We start from the raw sequence: 26,678 nt of genomic DNA on the forward strand, positions 1-26,678 counted from the left end.
TTTTTTTTTTTTTTTTTTTTGAGACAGAGTCTTGCTCTGTCGCCCAGGCTGGAGTGCAGTGGAGCAATCTCGGCTCACTGCAAGCTCCGCCTCCCAGGTTCACGCCATTCTCCTGCCTCAGCCTCTCCGAGTAGCTGGGACTACAGGCGCCCGCCACCACGCTCGGCTAATTTTTTTTTGTATTTTTAGTAGAGACAGGGTTTCACCGTGGTCTCGATCTCCTGACCTCGTGATCCGCCCGCCTTGGCCTCCCAAAGTGCTGGGATTACAAGCGTGATCCACCTCGCCCAGCCGAAATGGGACTCCTTGAAGAAACTAATTCTAGGACTGGGGCAGGAAATATACAAGATGAGCCTGGAGTATCTTGAAGTGTCAGAAAGTAGGGCAGTACGCCAAAAAAAACCAAAAACAAAAACAAAAACAAAAAAACAAATTGAACATAAATACATACATAAGTAAAATAAAATAAAAAAAACCATATTGATGGAAGTATATTTTAAAGAACACAGGAGCCAATGAAGAGCTCACAACGGCCAAAGCTGGAACAATTTGAACAAACAAATAAATAAAGTACTACTGGGTTGTAGCCCATAGTACAAAATAACCAGTCATGAGTCCATACTAATATAAATAAATAGGGTGGGGACCAATCTGTACTGAAAATTCCAAATAACTTATGAACTTACGTAGATTCTCCATCCTCCATGATGGAAACTTTACACTCCACTTTTTAATGATGAGCTTTGCATAGTGACTCCTTTCCAGAGTACAGTATAGAAGGGGAAATTGGGGGAGGGTGAGGAGAATAACTTTACAGTGGAGAAACCTGACACACATTGTCTCAGCTAAGTGATCAAGTTTAATAGCAACTGTGATGAGTCATGTTTGATATAGGTATACTTTATATGACGTGGTAAGAATGAAGGACACTTTACCTCTGTGGTCTTCCTCCTAAAAACCCATATCCCAGTCTAATCATGAGAAAAATATCAGACAAATATAATACAAATTGAGGGATATCCTACAAAATATCTGACCAGCACCCCTCGCAACTGTCAAGATCATCAAAACAACAACAACAAAAATTTCTGAGGAACTGATTCTGTCAAGGGAGAAGCCTAAGGAGACAAGTACATGCAACGTGATATGCTGGATGGGATACTGAAACAGCAAAAAGATATTAGGTGAAACTAAGGAAATCTGAATAAATCAGGAACTTCAGCCAATAACACCGTATTGAGCTGTGATAGTTTGTAGCAAATGTACCCTACTCATGTAAAATATTAATAATAGGGGAAACTGTGTGTGAAATATATGATAACTCTAGTATTTTCTTAACTTTTCTACAAATTTGATACTGTCCTAAAATGGCTATTTTTTAAAAATCAACTAAGAAAATGTGCACACACGCTGGGTGCTTCTGATTACTGTACCTTCTGTCCCCAATCTCCCTGCCCAGGACTTGAGCCTGCCTTCTCAAGGTCTAAGTCATGAGAACCACTGACAAGTGCTAACCTAAGGAGGGATGTGGTTAGATTAGAATTTTAAGTAGAACACCCTGTCCTCTGGGTAATGAGTGGATTGCAGGGTACGTGGAGATAGAGAGCAAGAGAGACCAGCTGGAAGGGTGTTGCAACAGTTCAGGTGAGAAATGACTTCAGGCCGAGCTCAGAAGGTGTTGGTGGAGATAGCAAGGACTTGATCCTTGATGGGGGTAGGGAAGAGGAGGAAGAATGAGGAATGATTGTGAATACACAGATGGCAATGGCGGTTTTCTTAACTCAATGAGAGAACACCTAAGGAGGAAACACAGTGAGTGTTGCTGGGGTTGGGTGGGGAGGAAGGAATGCTAAGTGCCATGATGTGCAGATCTATTAAACTTGAGTGTCTCTGGACACTTCAGTACGGAAGTCCCTGATAGATAAAATAGTCCTGCAGTAAAATAGCTTCGAATAGCTTGAGACAGCCTGCCTAAAATGCTGTGGTTAAATAGTTAAAAGTGAGCAATTTGAAGAATTAAAAGCAGCACTTTTCCCAGGAAAGGAGAGCCCCAGGTCCTGATATGATTGATGGCAGTAAAGGCTATGGAAATGTCAGGGAGCCAGGTAGCAGGAGGGTGACACCTGCAGTGACTGGGTCTGTATTTCTCCAGCCTAGTCAGTAGTTTTGGCTTCCATGACTGCTGCTGGTCCAACCTTTACTTCCTTTAATAACGCTGTTACTTTCCCTCAGAGAGAATCTGGAACACCTCCTCTCCCCACCTTGCCCAATTCTACTTCTATTGCTTTGCTAAAGTCTTCCTCAGCCAAGCAGGCAGACCGTAAGACTTTTGGAATTCATGAGATTTTCTAAGAGAGAAAACCCAAGCAGAAGAGCCTGGAAATGTTTCCAGGGAAGGGGCTAGAAACCAGATGGAGTCCCCAAGCTTTCCTAGCATCTTCCCAGTCCCCGTCCTGAGAGGAGCTGAGTCTGGAGCAGAAGTTTAGGGTGGGCTCTGCCAGGGGTTTGGTATGGTGTGGTGGTAGAAGGTAGTGTTGCACTGAGATGCAACCAGAACAATGTATCCCCTTTTCATGGCTGGCAAGTGTTGTTTTCAAGTACATTAAGTGAAGCTGATTTTTTTCTGGGGGGGGTGGTTCTTTCTTTTTCAGGAACTGTTGGATCTATTGAGTGATTTGGGGATCAAAATTTAAAAAGGGTCTGTCCTCCTTTGAGAATGGGCCATGGGAGTCTCTTGCCAGCCATTGACCCATACACAGGTTTTTATGTGGTGTAAGAGAAGAAAATGCTAAAAAGAATGTAGGATCCCAAGACTTCCAGGATTTATTATGTATCATTACACACTCACTGATTCAGCTTCAATACTGGGGAAGTAAGGATTCCTATAGTAACAATAGTCCCTCAAGTAGAGGCTCTGCTCACCTGAGGTTGGGATTGGGCTCACTGGGGGTGGCACTGGGCAATAATTCCCTCTCTCTCCCACCCCCACCCCATTAAAGACACATGTAGAGGGACAGAGTCAAGTTCACAGATGAGACGGGCCACCTAGGGGACCCGAAATAAGTGGAGCCAATGGCTCTCTCTTCCGTTGTATGAGACGATCTGAAGGCCTCTGGACACTACGGGTGGTTATTTATGTTTGGGTGGCCACTGCACCTCCTGCTTCTGCTGCTGCTGCTCTACAGGAAGCAATACTTCTCCCTTTGTGGGCAGGACTGGTTGAATGTCTTGGACCTGGCCTGGAGCTGGGGCAAACACAGGCTGCTCCAGCTGCCCCTTCTGCTGCTCCAGCTGCCCCTTCTGCTGCTCCAGGTCCTTCAGCTGCCCCTCCTGCTGCTCCAGATGTTTTAGTTGTCCCTCCTGCTGCTCTGGGTGCTCTAGCTGCTTTTCCTGTTGCTCCGGGTGCTTTGGCTGTCCTACCTGCTGCTCTGGGAGCTCCAGCTGTGCCTCCTGCTTCTCCAGGTGCTTCAGCTGGCCCTCTTGCTGCTCTGGGAGCTCCAGCTGCTTCCCCTCCTGCTCCAGGTGCTTTGGCTGCCCCACCTGCTGCTCTGAGACCTCCAGCTGCCCCTGCTGCTGCTCCAGATGCTTCAGCTGCCCCTCCTGCTCCTCTAGGTGCTTCAGCTGCCCCACCTGCTGCTCCAGGTGCTGCACCTTCCCCTCCTGCTGCTCCAGCTGCCTCTCCTGCTGCACCAGATGCTCCAGCTGCCCCTCCTGCTGCACCAGGTGCTTCAGCTGCCCCTCCTCCTCCTCCAGGTGCTTTGGCTGTCCCTCCTGCTCCTCCAGCTGCTTCAGCTGCCCCACCTGCTGCTCTGGGAGCCCCAGCTGCCCTTTCTGGTGCTCCACGTGCTCCAGCTGCCCCTCCTCCTGCTCCAGGTGCTTCAGCTGCCCCACCTGCTGCTCTGGGAGCTCTGGCTGCTTCTCCTGCTGATCCAGGTGCTTCAGCTGCCCCTCCTGCTGCTCCAGGTGCTTCAGCTGTCCCTCCTGCTGCTCTGGGAGCTCCAGCTGCCCCTCCTGCTGTTTTAGGTGCTCCAGCTGCCCCTCCTGCTGCTCTGGGAGCTCCAGCTGCCCCTCCTGCTGTTCTAGGTGCTCCAGCTGCCCCTCCTGCTGCTCTGGGAGCTCCAAGAGTTGCTCTTTCTTTATTCCCAGTTGCTCATCTCTCTTGACTAGCTCTTGATTCAGTTGCTGGTCTAAGAGCTTCTTCTCTTCTTCCAGATGTTCGTTTAGCTGCTGATCCCTTTGTGCTTTCTCCTGCTTAAGCTGCTGCTCTGGGTTTTCTGCTTTCTGATGTTCCTCATGCTGTTCCCAGTGCTGTTGCTGCAGCTCCTGCTCCTGTGGCTCCTGCTGCTGTTGCTCACATTCTTGCTCAGGCAGTCCCTTTACAGTAGTCATGTGCTTTTCCTCTTGCTTTGATGGGACCTCCACTGGGAGCTTACCAAGCACCTTCTGGCATGGGGGAGGCAGTGGAGTTGGCTGTTTCATTTGCTCCTGCTGGGTATTGACCGGAGGAGGAACAGCCTTGAGGAGCTCCTGACTGAGGGCAGGGGAGAGGGTCACCGGCAGTGTGTGTTGCTGGGACATCTTGGAAGCTGCTGTCAACCTGAAAGACAGAAGAGGTCTGAGGCACAGGCCAAAGGCAAAGGAAATAGATGAAACCTTGGAAACCTGCAGAAGTATCTGGTTATTTAGTATCCCCTCTTCCCTTGGGCAGGGTACTGTCCTACCACCTCTGGACTATCATTTCCCAAAAGCAGCAGAGAGTGAAGGGTGGAAATGTGGAGGGGCAGAGAAAGGTCCTCCTAGGAGCCTCCTTGTTCCCAGGTGAGAGCCAACAAGGAGATCTCTCTGCAGGGCTGTTCTGCAAGGGTGGGCAAGGTGCCAGCTCACTGTCTGCTCTTGTCTAGTCCTTGTATCCACCCTCATCGCTTCACTGACCAAGGAGCAGAGATGTGTTCTGGGATTATGTCGCAGTGAGGAGTAAGGCCTTAGGGAATCTCTTGAAGAACACCAAGTCCTAGAAAACCAATAGGCTGTGCCAGAGAGGATCCAAGAGGTCATGGTGTGAGCTCCAGACTGGAGCCACAGGACATATTCTGGGCCTGCATCTCCCATTGGAATGCTGTGTGTTTCTGGGCAAGTCACTTAGTCTCCTGGGATTCGGTTTTCCCCTCTGTAAAGCCAGCAGGTTGGCCTATTCAACCCCAGGGCTGCTTTCTCTCCTGACCTTCTGAGCTTTAGCTGCAGTCTTTGTGTCTGGGGTGGGGCTGTGGGAGCTGGAAAGTTACTGAGAGTTGGAGCTTGTTCTTCCAAGTCTTATACTTCTAAATTGAGTTTTCCTGTCCCAGCTCTGCCTAGGTTTCTCCAAATAGAAAGGTTTCCCCATTCTGCTATCCCTCTGTGCAGCATAGTCAAAAGGTAGAAGCTCTTCCCTGACCCTCTCCCTCCATAAAGAAGGCAAAATGATGGTCTGTCAAAACCCAAGAGGTTTAGGAAAGAAATTGACTGCTATTCCCTTCCTGCCTTCCGTAATTCTCTCTCACACACAAATCCAAAAATATGGTCACAAGAAAAGATGGGACATAGGATGATTATTCTCTGTTCTGCACTTCTGTGCCAAGGCACTTTTCTCTCAGTACTCTGACCCGAGTCCCCCCAGAATGAAAGTCCAGCTGAATCCAGTCCCAGAGTAATGCCCACCCCCACCCAGGCTGCCCACCCCCACCACAGCATATGCTGTTGGAGGTTCCAAGTCCCAACTCTGGTTCTACTGTCCGACACTTACCAGACTCACAGTAAGGCTGAGGCAGAGGCTTTGGTGGAGTGCTGAGCTGAGCAGGAGTCAGGGCACTATTTATATCATTCCCCAACCTGGCCTCCCTCCAGGTTGAAGGTGATGGACAGGTTTCACCACTCTAGTTGGTCAACTTCCCCTAGCCCCTTCCTGACTCACCACAGGCATCTTAAGCAGCAAACCCTTTAGGGCCCCATTTCCCAGGGACACACAGCTCCTGCCTGGCCAGAGGATTCTGGGAACTCAACTATTCCTGTGATGCTTTTCTGACGTGGGCGCAGGGAGCTGAGTGAGGCATCCTACTGTTTTGTGACCTTAGTCAAACTTCTGCTCCGAATCTCTATTATTCCACTTTCAAAATGAGTTTGTTCTCAGTATTAGGCTGAAAGATTCACTTTCAAGGGCATGACATGGAAAGTTATGTGTCTTTTGGGGATGTCCAGGCAGGGTTATATGTTTGAAGATAGAATCACTTCTTATGAAGGGGTGGTATTTCTGGGGTGTTCTCTCGGGCCACAAGCCCTTCCTCTCTCAGAATATATTTTTAACTCCATTCTATGTGGAAATAAACTCTGTCTTTGTTTGGGGGAGTCTGACTTTAGGCCAAGTAGAGTCAAGTAGAAGGCTTCTAGGAGTCCTCTGCTGCTGCCACTTGCTGCCCAGCCTCCATGCCCGAGGCTGCAGTTAGAGAAGTTCTCAGGAATGCCATGCTCATAAGAACTCCAAAGCATGGCCCACTCTAGGCAAGGAAACAGGATTGAATATACACAATATAAAAATAAGTATTGCTTTTTATAATGACAAACCAGACTACTTTCTTAAGTACTTTTTTAAATGCATGCAGGTATAAAGATCAGAATCAAATCATCCATTTCCTGGTCTAAACCATACTCTAGAAGAAATAGCTTAAGAAATCTTTCAGAGTGGGGATTTGAGCACATCTCTCCCCAGTGCCAGCAGTGCGCCAGCACACTTGAAGTAACATTCAAACTCACTGCCGTGGTTCAAAAGACCCTGGGTACCTGGCTTCTGCCTTCCTCTGGGGCCCCAATTCATGTCAATCTCTCCCTGAGAGGTATATTCCTACCTCACTGAGGGCCTTCAGTTCCTGAGATGAGCCCAGAGCTCTCCACCTGGGGGCTTGGTACCTGCTCTCCTTCTGCCCACAGGCCCCTCCCCAGGTCTCTGGTTCTTTTATGCATTTCAGCTTCAGTGTCAATGTTGGGGTCTGTCAGAGATCCTTCTCTGTGTACCATATCTAAAGGATTGGTACTTCATTTCACTTATAACAATCTAGAGTAATTTATTTGCATTTGTTCACTTGCTTATTGTCTATCTCTCCCACTGGAAAATAAACTAAGAGCAGGGTATACCTGGTATGTTTTCCACTAAGCCCCTAGAACCTATCAAAACCACTGCATATAATATGTGCTCTACAAGTATTCATTGAAGAACAGTGAATTTTACCACCTGAAAATAATGACTATTAAACATTTTAGTGTCGATCAATGTTTATGTGTGTGTGTAAAAACAAAACTGATTTATTTCTTCCGTTTCTTTTTAATGGTTGGTTAATAACTTATTATATGGACATCATTCATTTACACTATCTTTTTTACAATCTAATCCAAAAAGAAGGAATTATAAAGACAATACTCAGAGGGGCTAATTTTGAGAAGTGTCCTGATTCCCCATAGTTTTCCTGACAGGCACCTTTCTCTTAGCCCCAAGTAAATCTATTTAAAGCACTAATTTTGTCATGTTCCTGGATCATGCCTAAAAAGACAGATGGAGGACTCACAAGGGACCTTTGGTTTCTGCAGTGCTATCCTCTCCTCATGACCTCTCTGTTCCCTGAGCCCACCCAGGGACCTCACATTCGTTTTCCCATAGAAGAGGGACAGTGCCATTTTCTGGGGCAGAGAAAGCACAACCCACTCTGCCTTGAAGAACTAATCAAGCATCCTTACTTTGGCCCAGATGCCCTTGTGCTCTGCTGCTGACCTCATCTGGGGGGAATCTGCCTCTTCCCAGCCCGTGACAGTCAGTCTGGGGTAGCAGACTCAGATCAAGGAAGTCACACCAGTCTTATGGGTTAGCAGGGGCTCAGTATCTGCCAGATCTGCCTCCCGCCCTCTGACTCACGGCATAATAAGAGCCTTAAGGAGAACACGGTATGTGTGAGCCTTTGACCGCTGGGCAAAGCTAGGGTGTGGGAAAGAAGGCAGTGGATAAAGCTGAGGGAGTGTTTGTGTGTGTGTGTGTATGCAAGGGAGGGGTTGGGGAAACCTCAACATTCTAGGGCTGAGAAGTCCCTTATTCTGCCCACAGGTTGCCCCATTTGGGAGACAGGCATTCATATATATGGGAGAGGTTCTTTCACTGCCTGTGTGAATGACCTCATAAGCTCCAAGTCCACATGACAAGTCTGGGTAACTGTCCAACCCCCACCCAACATAATGAGGATGAGCTCATATCCCATGACACATGGAGAAGCTTTGGCCCCAACTCTGCCCAGCCCAAGGATGCACTGGCTATTTCCAATTTGGAGGCAGAATCTGGCTGGTTTGTCTCTCTCCTGAGTGAGGCAACCTATTTGAACTGTTGCTTAGTGGTAGGGGGCAGAAGAAATTGGTTATGGTGATTCAATGTCCTGTGGGGAGGGATGCTGAGGACAGCTCTTAGCAGATTGCCATAGGGATCATGGCAGATGGTCCTGGAAGGTGACTTGGGACAGAAAATCATGCACTCTCATCTTGATAGCCATGCCTCGTCTGCTTCCTGGTATGGCGCTGCCCCATGCTCTGAGGCTGCTAGCCTCCTCTCCCTCTCACGGGCCTCCTCCTCTCCCCAGGGCACTGTCTCCTACCTCAGCAGCTCTCAGTCCTCAACCTGCCAACCTGCACTAGTTGCCTCCCCACACACTTCTTTTTTTTTTTTTTGAGACAGAGTCCGCTCTGTCTTTCAGGCTTGAGTGCAGTGCTGCAATCTTGGCTCAGTACAACCTCTGCCTCCCCAATTCAAGCGATTCTCCTGCCTCAGCCCCCTGAGTAGCTGGGACCACAGGCATGTGCCAACACGCCTGGCTAATTTTTGTATTTTTAGTAGAGATGGGCTTTCACTATGTTGGCCAGGCTGGTTTTGAAATGCTGACCTCATGGTCTGCCCGCCTCAGCCTCCCAAAGTGCTGAGACTACAGGCGTGAGCCACGGTGCCCTACCTTCCCCACAAACTTTGAATCCTCCTCGTCTTTCTCCATTGCTTCCTGGGCCTGACCTTGGCTCTTTTCTCACCTTTTGTGCCCGTCTGCTGGGCAAGGAAGGGAGATGAGACCAAGAAAGGGCCAAGAGGGCTGACTCATCCTTTTTGGGCTTCTGGGTGGATCTGTCTGTCCTGACCTGCTTTCCTCTCTTACATCTTCTTATAGCTTTCTCTCCTGGGCTTGTTGGATCGCTGGATCTCAGTCACCAGTGCTGGCCTTTGTTCTTGGATCTGAGAGCTGTGGAAGGGCAGCCACAGCTCTGCTCTTGGTGGCAGCAAGAGGAGCAGAGGCATAAAGGCTGTCAGTAGTAGAGAAAAGAGACACCCAGTTCCCCCTTCTCCAATTAAAGGAAATTCTGTCCCCTTTGGGCTCATTGTTGGGGAAATCACATTTTGTACAGTTGATTCTCTGTCCAGCAGCAGAATCTCTGAGATGGAGGAGTCCTCAGAGAATGCATGGGAAATGCCTTACACTGTGCCTGGTGCATAAGAGCTTCTTTATTTATCTATCTAATAATAACTAGTAATAATAACTTAAATTCACAATACATAAATTCATAGAAACAGAAAGCAAACTGATGGTTGCTAGGAAGTGAGAGGAGGAGAGAATGGGATGTAGCTGCTAATGGGGATGATGAAAATGTTATAGAATGACATAGGGTTGGTGGTTGCATAATATATGAATGTACTAAACACCACCGAACTGTTCACTTTAAAATGGTAACTTTATGTTATATGAATTGTACCTCAATAAAAAAAGAAGTAATGCCTTTGCCTAATACCAGGTCACAAGGTAAAGTTGTTAATATAATTGATGTATTCATTCAACCAACACTTACTGAGCCTCTACTATGTGCAAGGCACTGGAGATAGGGTTATGAATAGAAAAGTCCCTGCCTTCAAGTAGCTTAGAATGTAGGTGTTCCTTAACACATAGGAGCTTCTTAACACACATATGCCTACTCCCCACCATTGGGGCTTATCTGTCTTCTGACAGGAATTGAAGTCTGGAGAGAACATGAGTTGCCCAAGAGCCTACAGCGAGGCTGTGATAGAGCTGGGCTGGAACCCATGTGTCCTGACCTCCGGTCAGGGGCTCTCCTCCCCATCAGACTGCCTTGCTAGGTGCTCGAGCATATGATGGCTGTGACAGGTTCCACTAGGTGACTTCAAAGACACATTCCAGCTCTGTGAGTCAGTCACTTACCCCAACATGGCCAGTTCTGGGTTTTCTGGAGAGAGTGTCAGTTTTCTCTGGCCCTCATTCGGCCAACATGCCCTTGGGATGACCCTCTTTGGTCCTGGGAATAGGGAGCTCCACTTCCCAGCTGAGTCTGGGATTTCAGCCTAATCCAATCTGAAAGAATGTTACTGTTCAATGGTGGGCACTGGCTTTGCCGTCAGACAGGCCTGGGTTTGAATTGCACCTGCATGTCTTTTTATCTGGACATTTCACCTCTATGAATTTCAGTTTCCTTGTCTGTAAAATGGGGATACTAACAACTCCTTAGAATTCTGTGAGAATTTGGTGAGGCAATATATGTGCTTAGCACATAGGTTGTACTCAGGAAGTTGGCTATTTTATCGTTGGGGGCCATTGCAAAGGTTTGCTGATGGATTACAGTGTGTTACCTACCTAAAGATAGTTTTAAGGATGTAAGTTCTTTAAAGTTCATCAGCTTTAACTAACTCATTTTGCCCATGAAAAACATGAAGCCCCACAGTCACACAGTCCATGGGGGTAGTGTGGTGAGGGGAGCCAGGTCGCCTTCCCATTTGCTGCTCCTTCCAGTCTGCTGCTGCTGCTGGGCCTCAGGTGACGATTCAGCCCAGGATGTGAGACTCTGTCTTGTGCTTTGATGATGGCCTGTGTGCACTGAGTGTGCTCCCCTGAGTGGGAATCATGGGGACATTAAAGTGGCTTTGCATTTCTAGAGCTTGATGGTACATGGAGGGGCCTGGGATCTGCATGGGCAGAGGACAGACAGTGGTTTGGAACAAAATATTATCTGGAAAAAGGAATCTAGTAATAGAGTGAGGAGTGTACATACAGTCACAGCCCATCAAGTCAAAGGTAGAAGGTACGATTTCAGCCAAGCACATGGAATGGAGATGACAGGCAAAATACCATGTGGGGTAAGACTTCACAGGGCTGTGTGAACAAGAAGAAGACAGGGATGTGAGGAGCACAGCTTGGTTGAAGGCAGCCAGGAGTGGCAGGGCCCTTGGGTGCAGGGAATGGGGGAGGGACATTTCAGAGGGGAGAGACAGTCACAGAACAAAAGGGGAGCACAGGGACCAAGTCCAGCCATGAAGCCTCCCTCCAAAGGGTCCTCAATTGTCAGACAAGTAAATGTAAGGGATCAGGGATTTTCCAGGACTTTGCCCAGCTTCCTGATTTATCACTCCCCGGTCCTTCTTTCTCCCCTGCTAATTAGAGACTGTTGGAGGACACCTGATCCTGCATCAGCTGCCTCCTGAGAGGCATAATTGCTCTTACAATTACTCCTAAAAGTGGTTGCAGAGGCCACTCAGATGCATGTGTTTGTGCGTGTGCATGCGTGTGTGTGTGTGTGGCTCATGACTTTACCAACACAAGTGAGCTGCCCACATTTTCCTGCCTGGCATGGGTCGTGGTGAGCCCCCCATGAACTAGTCTGTATTTATGGACAGTTTGTCACAAAGCAATCTGACTGCTCCAGGCTACTAGATGAGCTGGTCTGGTCCAAAGTAGAAAATAGTGCCTATCCCTCCCTCCCTAAGACACATGTCCCCTGCTTACTGTCTCACATTAAACTAGGTCACAATGCTGAGAGTCAGGGCATGTGCAGGCCTCTGAGACCTCAGCTGAGCCAGTGTGCTGGGAAGGGCCCTGGCCTATCCTCCCTGTCTGAAAGAGATATAACCCCTGATCTCAGGATGCTCTAGATGTAGTAGAGGATCCTGATTCTGCCCTTAGGGAACTCCTAGCCTAATAGAGAGACAGGTGCAGAAACTGAGAGGTGGGTGCAATTCAGTGCCATGCCAAGTGAGCACTCAACTAACTGGACCCTGCATGGATGCAGGTATAAACAGAAACAGGGCTTGGAAAGTCTCCCTGGAAAGAATGCAGAGGAAAGTGCAAAGGGAACAGGCCTTCCAAATCTGCTGTTTGGTAGACACTGTGCATCAACCCCTCATTCACTCTCATGTAATAATCCTTTATGCTTTACAGGGGAGGAGCTGAAGCTCAGAGTAGTGTAGCAGCTGGCCAGTGCTCTCAAAGCCAGCAGGTTGATCAAGCTCAAGTCCCTGTGCTCCAAAGCCACCCTCTCCACTGGGGGCAGAGATGTCCACCGTGTGCAGTAGACACTGAATCCTGGTACGCTCCAGTAAGAGAGAGCCCAGGGCTTCCATAGGGGATGACAGGGGAGCTGCAAGTCAGAAGACAGGTACGCTGGAAATTGCTGGAGTAGCTGCAAAGTTATTTTCTTGCCACTCAGGTTTTACTAGAAAGCCTGCTTGGGGTGGAGTGGGCAGGAAGGGGAGAGAGCGGTCAGAGTGCTGTGGGAAAGAAGGGTGAGCCCATTTCCTCTCATAGACTAGTACTTGCATGCTCAGCTCCAGCTACCTTTCCTTCTCCCCGTACCTCCCCTACCTCTGCCAAGAGCCCTATGCCCAGTAACCCCAGGGCCACCTCTCTACCCCACTTAGGGTCCGAGTTTGGGGATTCTAATGCTAGAGGGGCCTTCAGGGCATGGAATTCAACATTCACTTTACAGAGGATGACATAATCTCAAGAGGAGAACACAGGAAGGCAGTACAGATCTCCAGGTCCCAGGTCTGTGGACCTTGTGCTTTCCATCCTTCCTGTCTGCTAGAAATGCCTTTCCTACCTTCTTTCCTATTGGTTGATTTTTTATTCAACTGCTGTTTCTGGAGAGTTTCTTTGTGTGCCTGTGTTCTAGGACCTAGGGTATAGCATCGACCAAAACAGGCAAAAATCTCTGCCCTGCTAGAGCTTTCATTCCAGTGGGGGGTGGAGGAGTTATGCAAAATAAACACACACCTGAAATATAAATCAAGGTATGCAAAATAAACACATCTGAAATTTAAATCAAGTTAAATGTTCAGAAATTCTGTGTAGAAAAATGTGGCAAGGAAGAGGTTTATGGAGTGCTGGAGGAGGGCGTTGTCATTTATTTTAAATGGGGTAGCCAGGGAAGGCCTCACACAGGAACCTGGAGAAAACCAGGAGGTCAGCATGAGGATGAGTGCAGGCACAGGGCCCAACATGGGCAGCATCCCGGAGGCAGGAGTTCTCTGGAGCCAATAAGGAGGCTGGTGTGGCTGGGGCTGAGTGAATGAGGGAAAGAGTTTTGAAAGACAAGGTTGGAGGTCTGGGTAGAGGTAGGCGGTGGGGAGAAATCATGTAGCAACTTTAGCTTTATAGTCAATGAGATGAGAAGTGGCAGATCAGTGACATTATCTGACTTAGTTTTTAAAGGCTCTCTCTGGCAAGGATGAAAGGAAGTTGAACTGTTAGAGGAACTGTAGGAATCTAGCGATGACTTGGAAGTCGGGTGGTAGCAGTAGAGGCAGAGAGAAGTGAGCAGAATAGAGATATGTTTGCATCCTAGAACCAATAAGACTTACATCTTACAAATAAAGTAAGATGTAGAGTATCAGTGGGGAACAACCTGAATGACCATAAAGATTCATTAACAGAGATGGGGAAGACCACAGGTGGGGCTTTTTCTTTTTTTTTTTTTTGAGACGGAGTTTCACTCTTGTTGCCCAGGCTGGGGTGTAATGGCGTGATCTCGGCTTACTGCAACCTCTGCCTCCCGGGTTCAAGCAATTCTCCTGCCTCAGTCTCCTGAGTAGCTGAGATTATAGGCGCACACTACCACGCCTGGCTAATTTTTGTATTTTTAGTAGAGACAGGGTTTCACCATGTTGGCCAGGCTGGTCTCAAACTCCTGACCTCAGGTGATCCACCTGCCTTGGCCTCCCGAAGTGCTGGGATTACAGGCGTGAGCCACTGTGTCCGGCCGGGGGCTGGTTTTATGGCAAAGGTCAGCAGTGAATGTTGAGACATGTTAAGCTTGAGACATCCAAGCAGAGTTGTCAAGTAGGCAGTTAGAGATACTAGTTCTGAATTCAGAAAGAGGTTTATGCTGTGGAAATACATTTGGAAATCATCAGCATATAAATGGCATTTGAAGACATGAGCCAGGATGAAATCACCAAGGGAATGAATATGGAGAGGAAAGAGAAGAGGCTCAAGCATGATGCCCTGAATCACTCCAGTACTGAATGATCAGGGAGATATGAAGAAAAAGTTCAGGAAAATTGAGAAGGGAAAGAGCAGACAGAGTTAAGAAACATGGTAGGATATTGTGGTGTTCTAGAAGACAAGTGGACACATTGCCAAGGAGGAGGGATAAACAGTGAGACAAATGCTGTACAGATATGTGGAATCTAATAAAGTCAAACTTACAGAAGCAGAGAGTAGAGCAGAGGTTTTCAGGAACTGGTGGGGGGAGCTGGGGAAATGGGCAGATGTTGGTCAAAGGGTACAAACTTTCAGTTATAAGATGAACTTAGTTCTGGGGATCTAAGGTACAGCCTGGGTCCTGATGGATGTGTTAATTCATTTGATTGTGGCAATTATTTCACAACGTGCACATATGGCAAAGCATCACATTGTACACCTTGAGTATATACAATCTTTGTTAATTAAATCTGTTTTAAAAGATAAGGACTAAGAATGCCCATTGGATCGGGCAACACAGAGGCCATTAGTGACATTGACACTGGCAGTCTAAGGCAGTGGTAAGGATGAAAGCCAGATTGGGGTGGATTCAAGAAAGAATGAGAAGAGAGGGCTTGGGAACAGTGAAGATAGAGAGCATTTTAAAAAATATTGTTAAGAGAAGCAGATAAATGGGGCAATAGCCAGTGCTGATTTTCTTTCTCCAGCTCCTTGTAAACTCTGCTCATTACCCCACCCTTCCTCCTCAATAAAGCTGTTACTGACACACCAAAGCCCGTGATGCCCTGACTGTTCCACAGCCCCTGTTCATTTCCACCTCACCTCCCTACTCCTCAGCTCCTACTTGCAGAGGGTTTGGATCCAGCCTTGCAGGTTTTCCACTTGTTCTCTGTTTCTGGAGAGCTCTGCTGCAAATATCCCAGTGAATTACTTCTTCATGTCATTCAGATCTCTACCCCAATGTCACTTTTCTGAGATGGCTCCTTTAGCCTTTCTAAAATATTAGGTTGATGTGAAAGTAAGTGGGGCTTTTATGTTGTTGAAATTTGCCATTTGATATCAGAATACATTCTTAAGTAAATGTGGTTATGTTATATATCATTTTAATGCACACTTCTCACTAGATGTTTTTCGCTAATAATTTATTACTTGCTGTTTATTTTATATTTATTTTAGACTATGGAAATGATGTTAGACAAGGGCAAATTCAAGCGATTTTCTTATTCAAGTTCAAAATGGGTCATAAAGCAGTGCAGACAACTTGCAACATCAATAGCATGTTTGACCCAGAAACTGCTAACAGACATACAGTACAGTAGTGGTTCAAGAAGTTTTGCAAAGGAGACAAGAGCCTTGAAGATGAGGAGTGTAGTGGCTGGCCGTCAGAAGTTGACAATGACCAATTGAAAAGAATCATCCAAGCTGATTGTTTTTCAACTACACAAGAAGTTGCTGAAGAACTCAACGTTGACCATTCTATGTTGTTCAGCATTTGAAGCAAATTAGAAAGGTGAAAAAGCTCCATAAGTGCATCCTTCATGAGCTGAGCAGAAAAAAGAATAGTTGTTTTTGAAGCGTCATCTTCTCTTATTCTATGCAACAACAACAAACCATTTCTTGATCGGATTGTGGCGTGCGAAGAAAAGTGGATTTTATATGACAACCGGTGACAATCAGCTCAGTGATTGGACCTAGAAGAAGCTCCAAAGCACTTCCCAAAGCCAAACTTGCACCAAAAAAAAATGTCATGGTCACTGTTTGGTGGTCTGCTGCCAGTCTGATACACTACAGCTTTCTGAATCTCAGCGAAACCATTACATCTGAGAAGTATGCTCAGCAAATTCATGAGATGCACCAAAAACTGCAACGCCTGCAGCCAGCATTCGTCAACAAAAAGGGCCCAATTCTTCTCCATGACAATGCCCAGCTGCTTGTCACACAATCAACACTTCAAAAATTGAATGAATTGGGCTACAAAGTTTTGCCTCATCTGCCATATTCATCTGACCTCTTGCCAACTGACTACCACTTCTTCAAGCATCTTGACAACATTTTGCAGGGAAGATGCTTCCACAGCCAGCAGGATGAAGAAAATGCTTTCCAAGAGTTTGTTGAACCCTGAATCATGGATTTTAATGCTACAGGAAAAAGTAAACTTATTTCTCATTGGCAAAAATGTGTCAGTTGTCAATGGTTCCTATTTTGATTAATAAAGATGTGTTTGAGCCTAGTTATAATAACTTGAAATTCACAATCCCAAACCACAATTACATTTGATTCTCTACCCCATGCCCTTCTTCATCTCATTATAGCGCTCACCACTATTGGAGCTTGTGTTATTTGTTGTGTTCTTGCCTCCCTAGAATGTTAAGTTCATGAGAGTGGGGCCCTTGACTGTATTTGGCTTCTTGACTTCCCCAACACCTAGAACTGTGCTTGATGCATAGTCAGTCTCTCCAATACATCCAATATGACACCTTTCTAAATGTTTGTTGAAGAAATGATTACTCCTGTCAAAAAGATATAAATGCATTTTCCCATAAATAAACTTAACTTCTAATATCCGGTCACTATCCCTGATTGCAGAAAACAATGTACTCAACTCCTAGTAAACTCAGTCAGCTCTGGCTTTACCTCATGCAGTGTAGAATCTCCTCTCCCGCTCCTTCTCCCCTTACCGGAGATTTATTTAAGACTGCTTTATGGAGAGCATATACTTTTGGATCTCTGCAACAAATCCCCAAAGCCTACTTAGAAACTTAAGAGTCTTTGTCCGGAGGATCCAGCTCTAGACCCTCCCCTGAGTGGTATATGCTGCTGACTAGATGGGATGGCCTCTGAGGAAGCTTCGTGTGAGAGAGAAGACGGGCTTGCGGTATTCCAGAATTTCATCCCCCTAAGTACTCTCTCCATTTTTTGGCAATGGTGATCATATGATTTTGTAAACATCCCTTTCTCCTCACTAATAGCTCCAAACTCCCAAGAACAAAGACAAGACCCAATTTTTTCCTCCTTCATCTTCCCTGGCACTTGGTTGGTGGGTTTCCTGTGCTTAGAGTTTCACTCCTTTATTCCTTTCCTCTGGTTCCATGACATAAGAAATTACAATTCCTTACTCCTGTGTCTAAGCAGCTCCGAGCAACTGGCTAACTGGCCATGAGGCCAAACAGAATGGGAAGTCTGCATGTAGGGGTGAGGCAAGGAAAGGCAGACTTGGCATTTCCACAGGCCCTGGATGGCTGATACAGCTAAGACAGACCAGCTCTCCTGAGGAGTATGCCCTGTGCCCACCTCCAGGAGGTAGATAAATGTGAAGGGGGAGGGGAGCTGCACCCAGCGGGTTTGCAGTGTGATATTACATGAGGAAGGAGGAACATTTTGTCAGGCCAAGGCTCAAGGACCCAATCTTCTGTGTTTGACCTGGTATTGCAGCCCTCTCGGCCTTGCACAGCACAAACATCTCTGCTCTGTGAATCATTATACCGGTATTTTAAAACAGAATTTATATTTTTTGTTCTAAATGAAACACAACTACTTCATCCAGTGCTTAACTAAGCAAAGATCAATTGATCCAGTGTTGAGTGCAGGAGGAACTAGTTATACTGGACTTCCAGAGACACCTTTGTAACTTGAGTTTTCTGTCATTGAAATTATTCCCCTTTATACAAAGTGCTTCTTTGGCTTTCCTTCCCTCACTGCCCTCTGCATACAGCCTCTTAGAGTAGAGTGCATCACTGTCTTAATATTAGAGCTGCTGTCTTCTGTTTCAGCAGCAGTTTGGCAGCTTTGAAGCTCTGTATCTCAGGGATCATCCATCCCGAATTTCAATATTTATTTCCACCACACCATGACTTCTCACTAGTATTTAGTGAAGGGCCAAAGAGCTTTCTTACCATGTATTTTAAAACCTCCAGCCCTATCCGTAGCCTCCTGAGCCATTTCAGTCTTTGCACCCAACCCACAACCAGATTCATATCCACTGGAGCCTCAGCAAAGTGTACCTGTCTTTGGTTTTCACTCCATGAGGATGCAGTTAGTGAGGAGTCCAAGGAGACTCCTGGAGAAAGGATATATGGGCAGGAAAGATTAGGTTGTTGGAGTTAGAAAAAAACATGCTTCCTACCATCACAACACTTACACCTTTTTATCTGCTTTCCTGTCTTGCTGTCTGTGCTGTAAGCATCACAAAACAGACTTGATTTATTTATTTCCATGTCTGAAGTGTATCACATAGAACCTTGCAGTTATTTGATGCTCAAACAAATAATTGGTAAAACAAAGTGAACTACCACTCCTGGTAAAGATAAAGTAAAAAGGGCCAGATTTACCCTTCCACCAAAAAAAGAAAAAAATACCTGAGACAGTGGTTTTCAAGATACTAGACACACCAGGCAACGAAGGACAGTGAACCTTGACAGACAGATGAGGTGAGCCCTGATTGCTCCAGCTTACTCTCAGAGAGTTTGCAGGCTGCTGTGCAGAAGGGGAATCCAGACAGGGCCTGGCTATCTCCCTGAGTGAAGATAGAACTGGGAGGCGGGGTTGCCAAGGCAGCTAGAGTTTGCAGAACACCAGAGAGAAGAGAACTGTGCACAGAGAGAACTCTGTAGATCTGCAGAAGATTCTTCTTGAGTCTTCAACTGAGTACTAATAGGCACATTCATGTGAAGAAATCATATGAGACAGGAGAAAGTATTACTTCAAAGAATTAAGAAGGAAAATCCCTGGAGCCCAAAGGGCCAGAAATACTTTCTGTTTCTACTAGTCAGACTGGAGAAATGTGTAATTCACATGGCTTCAGATAGGATACTCAGAAGGGTTATGCTTCAGTAGTGGGTACAATTTAGTTTTAGATTAAATGTTTTTCTGGTCTTAAAAAAGATCTGAAGGAATCAAACTGCTGCCAAGTAACTTAACTGTATCTCAATACAGAACTTAAGTATATTTATAGGGACGTAAAGATATTTAGCACCCAGAAAGACAAAATTCACAATGTCTGACTTCCAATTAAAAATTGCCAGGCACGCAAAGAAACAGTAAAATGTCATCAATAATGATAGAAAAATAAAAGCAACGCAGAAAAGACACAGGATTTGTAGACAAGAGCATTGAAACAATGATTATAAATTCATTCTATATGTTTAATAAGCTAGATAAAATATTGAACACATTCAGTAAATATATGAAATATATATATTTTAAAATTAAATTTGTGGAGATGAAAACTACCATGTCTGAAATAAAAAATACCTTGGATGAGATTAATAGTATTTTAGATAGTACAGAAGAAAATATAGTGAACTTGAAGATGTCGCAATAGAAATTACCTAACACAAAACACAGAGAGGAGGAAAAAAGACAAAAACCAACCAAACAAAATAACTCAAATAGAAAACATCAGTGAGGTGTGGGAAAATTTTGAGCAGCCTAATATAAGAACAGGTGAAATCCTTGAATAATGGGGTAGATGGGGAATTACCAAAATTTTTCAAAATTGGAAGGGTGCTCTAAATCCACAAATTCTAGAAACAAGAAACATGAAGAAAATTATACCAAGGCACAAGGACGATACAATTGCTTCAAACATATGATAAAGTATCATAAAATAGCCAGAGGTAAATAGACATTTCACGTGAGGAAAGTCACATGATGACAGGAAAAAGAAAAAAATGAGAGCAAATTTCTTACTAGAAACAATACAAGCCAGAAAACAACAAAGCGACATCCTTAATATAACGAAAGAAAAAATAGAAACAGAAAAAACAACAACAAAAAACTGGAAGACTAGATTTCTATATCCAGCAAAATACATTTTTAAAATGAGATAAAGATTTTTTCAGACATTTAAAAGCTGAAATAATTTCACACCAGCAGACTATGAATTATACAAAATTTTAAAGGAAGTCCTCAGGATGAAGGAAAACAATATCAAATGGGACTATGGATCTACACAACGGAAGAGCACCATAAATGGTAAATACCTGGATAAAACAAAACCTTTTTTTCTTACAATTCAAACCTACTGGAAGAATAAATAACTATTTAAAGCAAAATTGAGAGCAATGTATTATGAATATTTTAAGATATGTAAAATAAAAATGTGTTATAATAATAGCACAAAGATCAGAAGGAGAAAAATGGAAGTATATAGTTTACAGGTTCTGATACCGTAAGCAAAGTAGTATAACATAAAGGTGGACTATACAAAGTTAAAAATCTAAACAATAGAATCCTAATGCAACTACCTAAATAGCACAAAAAAGTTACAGAGATTAAGTCAATGAAGGAGATGAGATGGGATTGTATATAAGGCTCAATTCGAAAAAAGGAATAAGACAAAAGAAAACAAAAAATAGGTGAGACAGAGAAAACAAACAGCAAGATGGCAGATTTAAACACGACCATATTTACTAATCACATTAACACTATTGATCTTAGCACTCCAATTAAAAGGCATAAATTATCACATCAAATAAAAAAGACCTACCTATATATTACTTGGAAGGAACCTGCTTTAAACATAAAGACATAAATAGGTTAAAAGCAAAATAATGGGGAAAATGTCTTGTTAATACTAATTAAAAGAAAGCAAATGTGGACATATTGACTTCAAAGTAGATTTCAAAGCTAAGATATTACCAGGGATAAAGAAGGTAATTTTGTAATAATAAAGAGGAAATTCATGAAAAGGATGCAATAAATCTTAAATCTTTATGCTTCTAATAAGAGAGCCTCAAAATACACGAAGCAAAAACTGCTAAAATTGAAAGAAACTATAGAAGAATTCACAATTATGGTCAGACTTTTCAATGCTACACATTTAATACTTGTTAAACAAGTAACCAGAAAATAAGTAGAGATGTAGAAGACTCAAATCACATGGTCAAACAAATTAGTCTAATTGACATTTACAGAACACTCCCTCCTACAACAGTAGGATACACTTTCTTTTCAAGGGCACATGAAGCATTTACCAAGATAGAGCATATTCTGAGTCATAAAGAAATCTCACTGAATTTTAAAAAATTCAAGTCATGTAAAGTATGTTATTTGACTGCAGAGGAATAAATTAGAAATCAAAACCAGAAATATATCTTGGAAAAACAGCATTTTGAAAATAAATAAAAACACTTCTAATTAACCCACAGATCAAAGTAAATCAAAAGAGAAAATAAGAACTCCTTTGAACTAGAAACAGAAACACAACGTTCCAAAATTTTTTTGGTTGTAGCTAAAACAATGCCTAAAGAAAAATTTCTAACATTAAATACCTATATTAAAAAGAAAATATTTCAAAATAATAACCTAGACTTCCACCTTAAGAAATTAGAAAAAAGAATAAATTACACCCCAAATAAGCAGAAGAATGGAAATGATAAAGATCAGAGTAAAAATAAATGAAATAGAAAACCAAAAACAACATGAAAAACGAATGAAACAAAAAGCCAGGGCTTTGAGAGTGATTAAATTGATGAAAATCCTCTCTAAACTAAGTAGGAAATACAGAGAGAAGGTGTAAATTACCAATACAGGAATGAAAGAGGTAAGCTTACTATAAATTCCACATATTCCCCAAATGTCCAACAACGATAGACTGGATTAAGAAAATGTGGCACATATACACCATGGAATACTATGCAGCCATAAAAAATGATGAGTTCCTGTCCTTTGTAGGGACATGGATGAAACTGGAAACCATCATTCTCAGTAAACTATCACAAGGACAAAAAACCAAACACCGCATGTTCTCACTCATAGGTGGGAATTGAACAATGAGAACTCATGGACACAGGAAGGGGAACATCACACTCCAGGGACTGTTGTGGGATGGGAGGAGGTGGGAGAGACAGCATTAGGAGATATACCTAATGCTAAATGATGAGTTAATGGGTGCAGAAAACCAACATGGCACATGGATACATATGTAACAAACCTGCACATTGTGCACATGTATCCTAAAACCCAAAGTATAATAATAAAAAAAAATAAAAAGGGCATCTTATGAATAAATTTGTACCAATAAATTTTAAAACCAGATGAAATAGATGATTTTCTTGAAAGACAAAGAGTGGTAAAATTCATTCAAAAGTAAATAGATAATTTGAAAAACTAAAATTAATTAAAGAAATTGTATTTTCAGTTAAAAATCTTCCCACAAAGAAACCTCCAGGAACAGATAACTACACCTGGGTTCCGTCGAATGTCTAAGGAAGAAATCACACCAATTCTCCACAAACTGCTCCAGAAAATTGAAGAGAACACCTCTTATTCCATAAGGACAGCATTACTTTGATACCAATATCAGACAAAGACATTACAAAAAAGAAAACCACCAGCAAGTGCAATATCCCTTATTAACATAAAGCCAAAGCTTCTTAGCAAAATTTTAGCAAATCAAATCCAAGAATATAAAAAAGATAACACAACTTGATCAAAGAGGGCTTATCTCCAGTATGCAAGTTTCTTTTAACATTCAAAAATCAATCAATGTAATTCATCACATTAGCAGACTAAAAATAAAAAACCTTATGATCATCTCAATAGATGTAGAGCTAACATTTTTCAAAATCCAACATTCATTTCTGTTATAAACTCTCAACAAAGTAGAAAAAGAAGGAACATCTTCAAGTGGCAAAACAGAGTGATAAAATACATTGGAAAGAAAAAAGTCAAATCTGTGCTTAGATGGCATGATCATTTGTGTAGAAAATCTTATGGCATTTACATGAAAGCTGTAAAAACTAAAAAGCAGTACACAGGCTGGGCAAGGTGGCTCACGCCTGTAATCCCAGCACTTTGGGAGGCTGTGGCGGGTGAATCACCTGAGGTCAAGGGTTCAACACCAGCTTGGTCAACATGGTGACATCCTGTCTCTACTAAAAATACAATAATTAGCTGGAATGGTGGCATGCACCTGTAATCCCAGCTACTCGGGAGGCTGAGGTGGGAGAATCGCTTGAGCCTGGGAGGCGGAGGTTGTGGTGAGCCTAGATTGTGCCACTGCACTCCATCCTGGGTGACAGACTGAGACTCCATCTCAGAAAAAAAAGAAAGAAAGAAAGAAAAGCCATACACAAGTTTAATATACAAAAAGAATTGCATTTCTGTATATTAACTGAATAATTAGAAACCAAAATAAAAATATCATTTATAATATGATCGAAGTACATCAAACACAGAGGAAATATGACAAAATGCTTGCAAATTTTAGGGGAAATATGACAAAATGAATGCAAATTTTTCACCAAAAACCATAAAACTTCAAAAAATTAAAGAAGATATAAATAAATGGAGAGATAATCCATGTTCACCAACCAAAATACTCAATATGGTTTAAGATGTTCATTTCCTCCCCCAAAATTTAATCCATAGATTTAAAAAATCCCAGTCAAAATCCCAGCATTTATTTTTAGAAATTGACAAGTTTAGTCTAAGATTAATATGAAAGTGCAAAGAACTTAGAATAGCTAAAACAACTTTGATAAACAACTAAATTAGAGGACTATATTACCTGACTTCAACACTTAGCATAAGGCTGCAGTAAGTAAGACTTTAGTGTCAAGACAGACAAATAGATCAATGTAAAAGAGTTAAACAAATATGACATGGTGGTGATTTTTGACAAAGATGCAAAGGCTAGAGAAAGGACAGTCTTTAATAAATAGTGATAAAACAATGGGATATCCCTATGCTTCCCTCTGCCTCTCCTACAGTAAAAACAAAACAAAAAAATGAACCTTTGTTCATACCTTCCACCGTAAATAAACATACCCCATTTTATTGCACTTTTCAGATATTGTGATTTTTTACAGTTTGAAGTTATATGGCAACCCTGTGTCCAGTAATTCTATTGGTAGCATTTTTCCAACAGCAAGTGTTCATTTCATGTCTGTGTCAAATTTCGGTAATTCTTGCAATATTTCAAGCTTTTAAAATTATTATTATATTTGTTATGGTGATCTGTGACTGTTGATCTTTGATGTTACTATTGCAGTTGTTTTGGGGCACCATGAACTGTGCCTATAGACGATGACAAATTTAATTGATAAATATTGTGTGTGTTCTTACTACTAGACCAACCAGCCATTCCTCCATTTCTCTTCTTCTCATTGGGCCTTCCTAGTCTCTGAGACACAACACTATTAAAATCAGGCCAATTAATAACCCCACAATGGCCTCTAAGTGTTCAAGTAAAAGGAAGGGTCACATGTCTCTTACTTTAAACCCAAAGCTAAAAATGATTAAGCTTAGTAAGGAAGACATGTCAAAAGTTGAGATAGGCCAAATGATAGGACTCATGCTGAACAACCAAGTTGTGAATGCAAAATAAAAGTTCTTGAGGGAAATTGAAACTGCTACTCTAGTGAACACATGAATGATGAGACAGCAAAGCAACCTTATTGCTGATATGAAGAAAGTTTTAGTGGTCTGCATAGATCTAAGCAGCCACTAATTCCCTTAAGCTGAAGCCTAATCCACAGCAATCCATAGAATTAACTCTCTCTTTAATTCTATGGAGGCTGAAAGAGGTGAGGAAGCTGCAGAAGAAAAGTTTGAAGCTGGCAGAGGTTAGTTCAAGATGTTTAGGAAAGAAGTCTGCTCCATAACATAAAAATGCCAGGGGAAGCAGCAAGTGCTGATGCAGAAGCTGCAGCAAGTTATCCAGAAGGACTAGCTAAGATAGTCCATGAAGGTGGCTACTCTAAGCAACTGATTTTCAGTGTAGATGAAACAACCTTCTATTGGAAGAAGATACTATCTAGGACTTCATAGCTAAGGAGGAGAAGTCAATGCCTGGCTTCAAAGCTTCAAAGAATAGACTGGCCCTCTGGTTAGGGGTTAATACCGCTGATGACTTTGAGGTCAATGCTCATTTATCATTCCCCAAATCCTAAAGCCCTTAAGAATTATGCTAAATCTATTATTCCTGTGCTTTATAAATAGAGCAACAAAGCCTGGTTGACAGAAAATCTGTTTATAGCATGGTTTACTGAATATTTTAAGCCCACTGTTGAGACCTACTGCTCAGAACGAAAGATTCCTTTCAAAGTATTACTGCTTATTGACAAATGTACCTAGTCACCCAAGAGCTCTGACAGAGATATAAAGAAGATTGATGTTTTCATGCCTGCTAACAAAATGTCGATTCTGCAGCCCACAGATTAAGAAGTAATTTCAACCTTCAAGTCTTATTATTTAAGAAATACATTTTGTAAGGCTATAGCTGCCATAGATGCTTTAAATAGTGATTCCTCTGATGGACAAAGTAAACTGAAACTCTCTGGAAAGAATTTACCATTCTAGATGCCATTTAGAATATTTGTGATTCATGGGAAGAGGTAAAAATATCCACACTAAAGGGAAGTTTGGAAGAAGTTGACTCGAACCCTCATGGATGACTTTGGATGGATTCAAGACTTCAGTGGTGGAAGTAACCACAGCTGTGTTAGAAATAGCAAGAGCACTAGAATTATAAGTGGAGTTCGAAGATGTGATTGAATTGCTGCAATCACATGATAAAACTGGAACAGATGAGTTCCAGATGAGCAAAGAAATTGGTTTCTTGAGATGGAATCTACTCCTGGTGAAGATGCTGTGAACACTGTTGCAATGACTACATAGAATTTAGAATATACCGTAAGCTTAGTTGATAGAAGAGTGACAGGTTTTTAGATGATTGACTCCAATTTTGAAAGAAGTTCTACTGTGGGTAAAATGCTATCAAACAGCATCACATGCTAAAGAGAAATTTTCCATGAAAGGAAGAGTCAATTGATGCAGCAAGCTTGATTGTTGTCTTATCTCAAGAAAATGTACCTTGAGAATCGCTTGAACCTAGGAGGCGGAGGTTGCAGTGAGCCAAGATCACACCACTGCCCTCTAGTCTGGGCAACAGAGCGGAACTCTGTCTCAAAAACAAAACAAAACAAAACAAAACAAAACAAAACAAAACAGGAACTGTACCAGCCACTCCAGTCAGCAGCTATCAACATCAAGGCAAGATCCTCTACCATCAAAATGATTACACTTGCCGAAGGCTCTGACGATTATCATTTTTTAGCAATAAAGTATTTTTAATTCAGGTATGTACATTGTTTTTTAGATATAATGTTATTGCACATTTAATAAGCTGTAGTATAGTGTAAACATAACTTTTATATGCACTGGGAAATAAAAAAATGTGTGACTCGCTTTATTGTGGCAGTCTGGAACTGAACCGTCAATATTTCCAAGGTATGCCTGAACAAAAATTAACTTCTAGAAGAAAATATAGGAGAAAGTCTTTGTGTCCTAGAATCAGGCAAAGATGTCTTAGGTACGACACAATAAAACAAAATCATAAAAAAACAACTAACTGGACTTGATCAAAAT

The 26,678-nt window shown here is 43.0% G+C and overlaps 1 protein-coding gene across 2 annotated transcripts; it reads right to left on the minus strand.

Annotated features, from left to right (window-relative positions):
* Positions 1-3,129: 3,129 nt before the first annotated feature.
* On the minus strand, positions 3,130-18,763 carry IVL (involucrin). 2 transcript variants are annotated; one of them, XM_032151938.2, is made up of 2 exons: positions 18,662-18,763; positions 3,130-4,597 (listed from the first exon to the last, which is right to left on the minus strand). In XM_032151938.2, exon 2 carries the CDS (start codon positions 4,576-4,578, stop codon positions 3,130-3,132), a length of 1,449 nt encoding a protein of 482 aa, XP_032007829.1. In that variant the 5' UTR covers positions 4,579-4,597; positions 18,662-18,763. The 2 variants fall into 2 exon arrangements, with proteins under 2 accessions (XP_032007829.1, XP_058295793.1); XM_058439810.1 differs by lacking the exon at positions 18,662-18,763 and adding an exon at positions 18,445-18,573.
* Between the last annotated feature and the right edge of the window lie 7,915 nt (positions 18,764-26,678).

The sequence above is a fragment of the Hylobates moloch genome, unplaced genomic scaffold (assembly GCF_009828535.3).
Source record: "Hylobates moloch isolate HMO894 unplaced genomic scaffold, HMol_V3 SCAFFOLD_5, whole genome shotgun sequence".
In the NCBI taxonomy this organism is placed as follows: Eukaryota; Metazoa; Chordata; class Mammalia; order Primates; family Hylobatidae; genus Hylobates; species Hylobates moloch.

Bases quoted from the DNA above. Each gene is read 5' to 3' on its own strand.
- IVL (XM_032151938.2), bottom strand. From the start codon at position 4,578: ATGTCCCAGCAACACACACTGCCGGTGACCCTCTCCCCTGCCCTCAGT.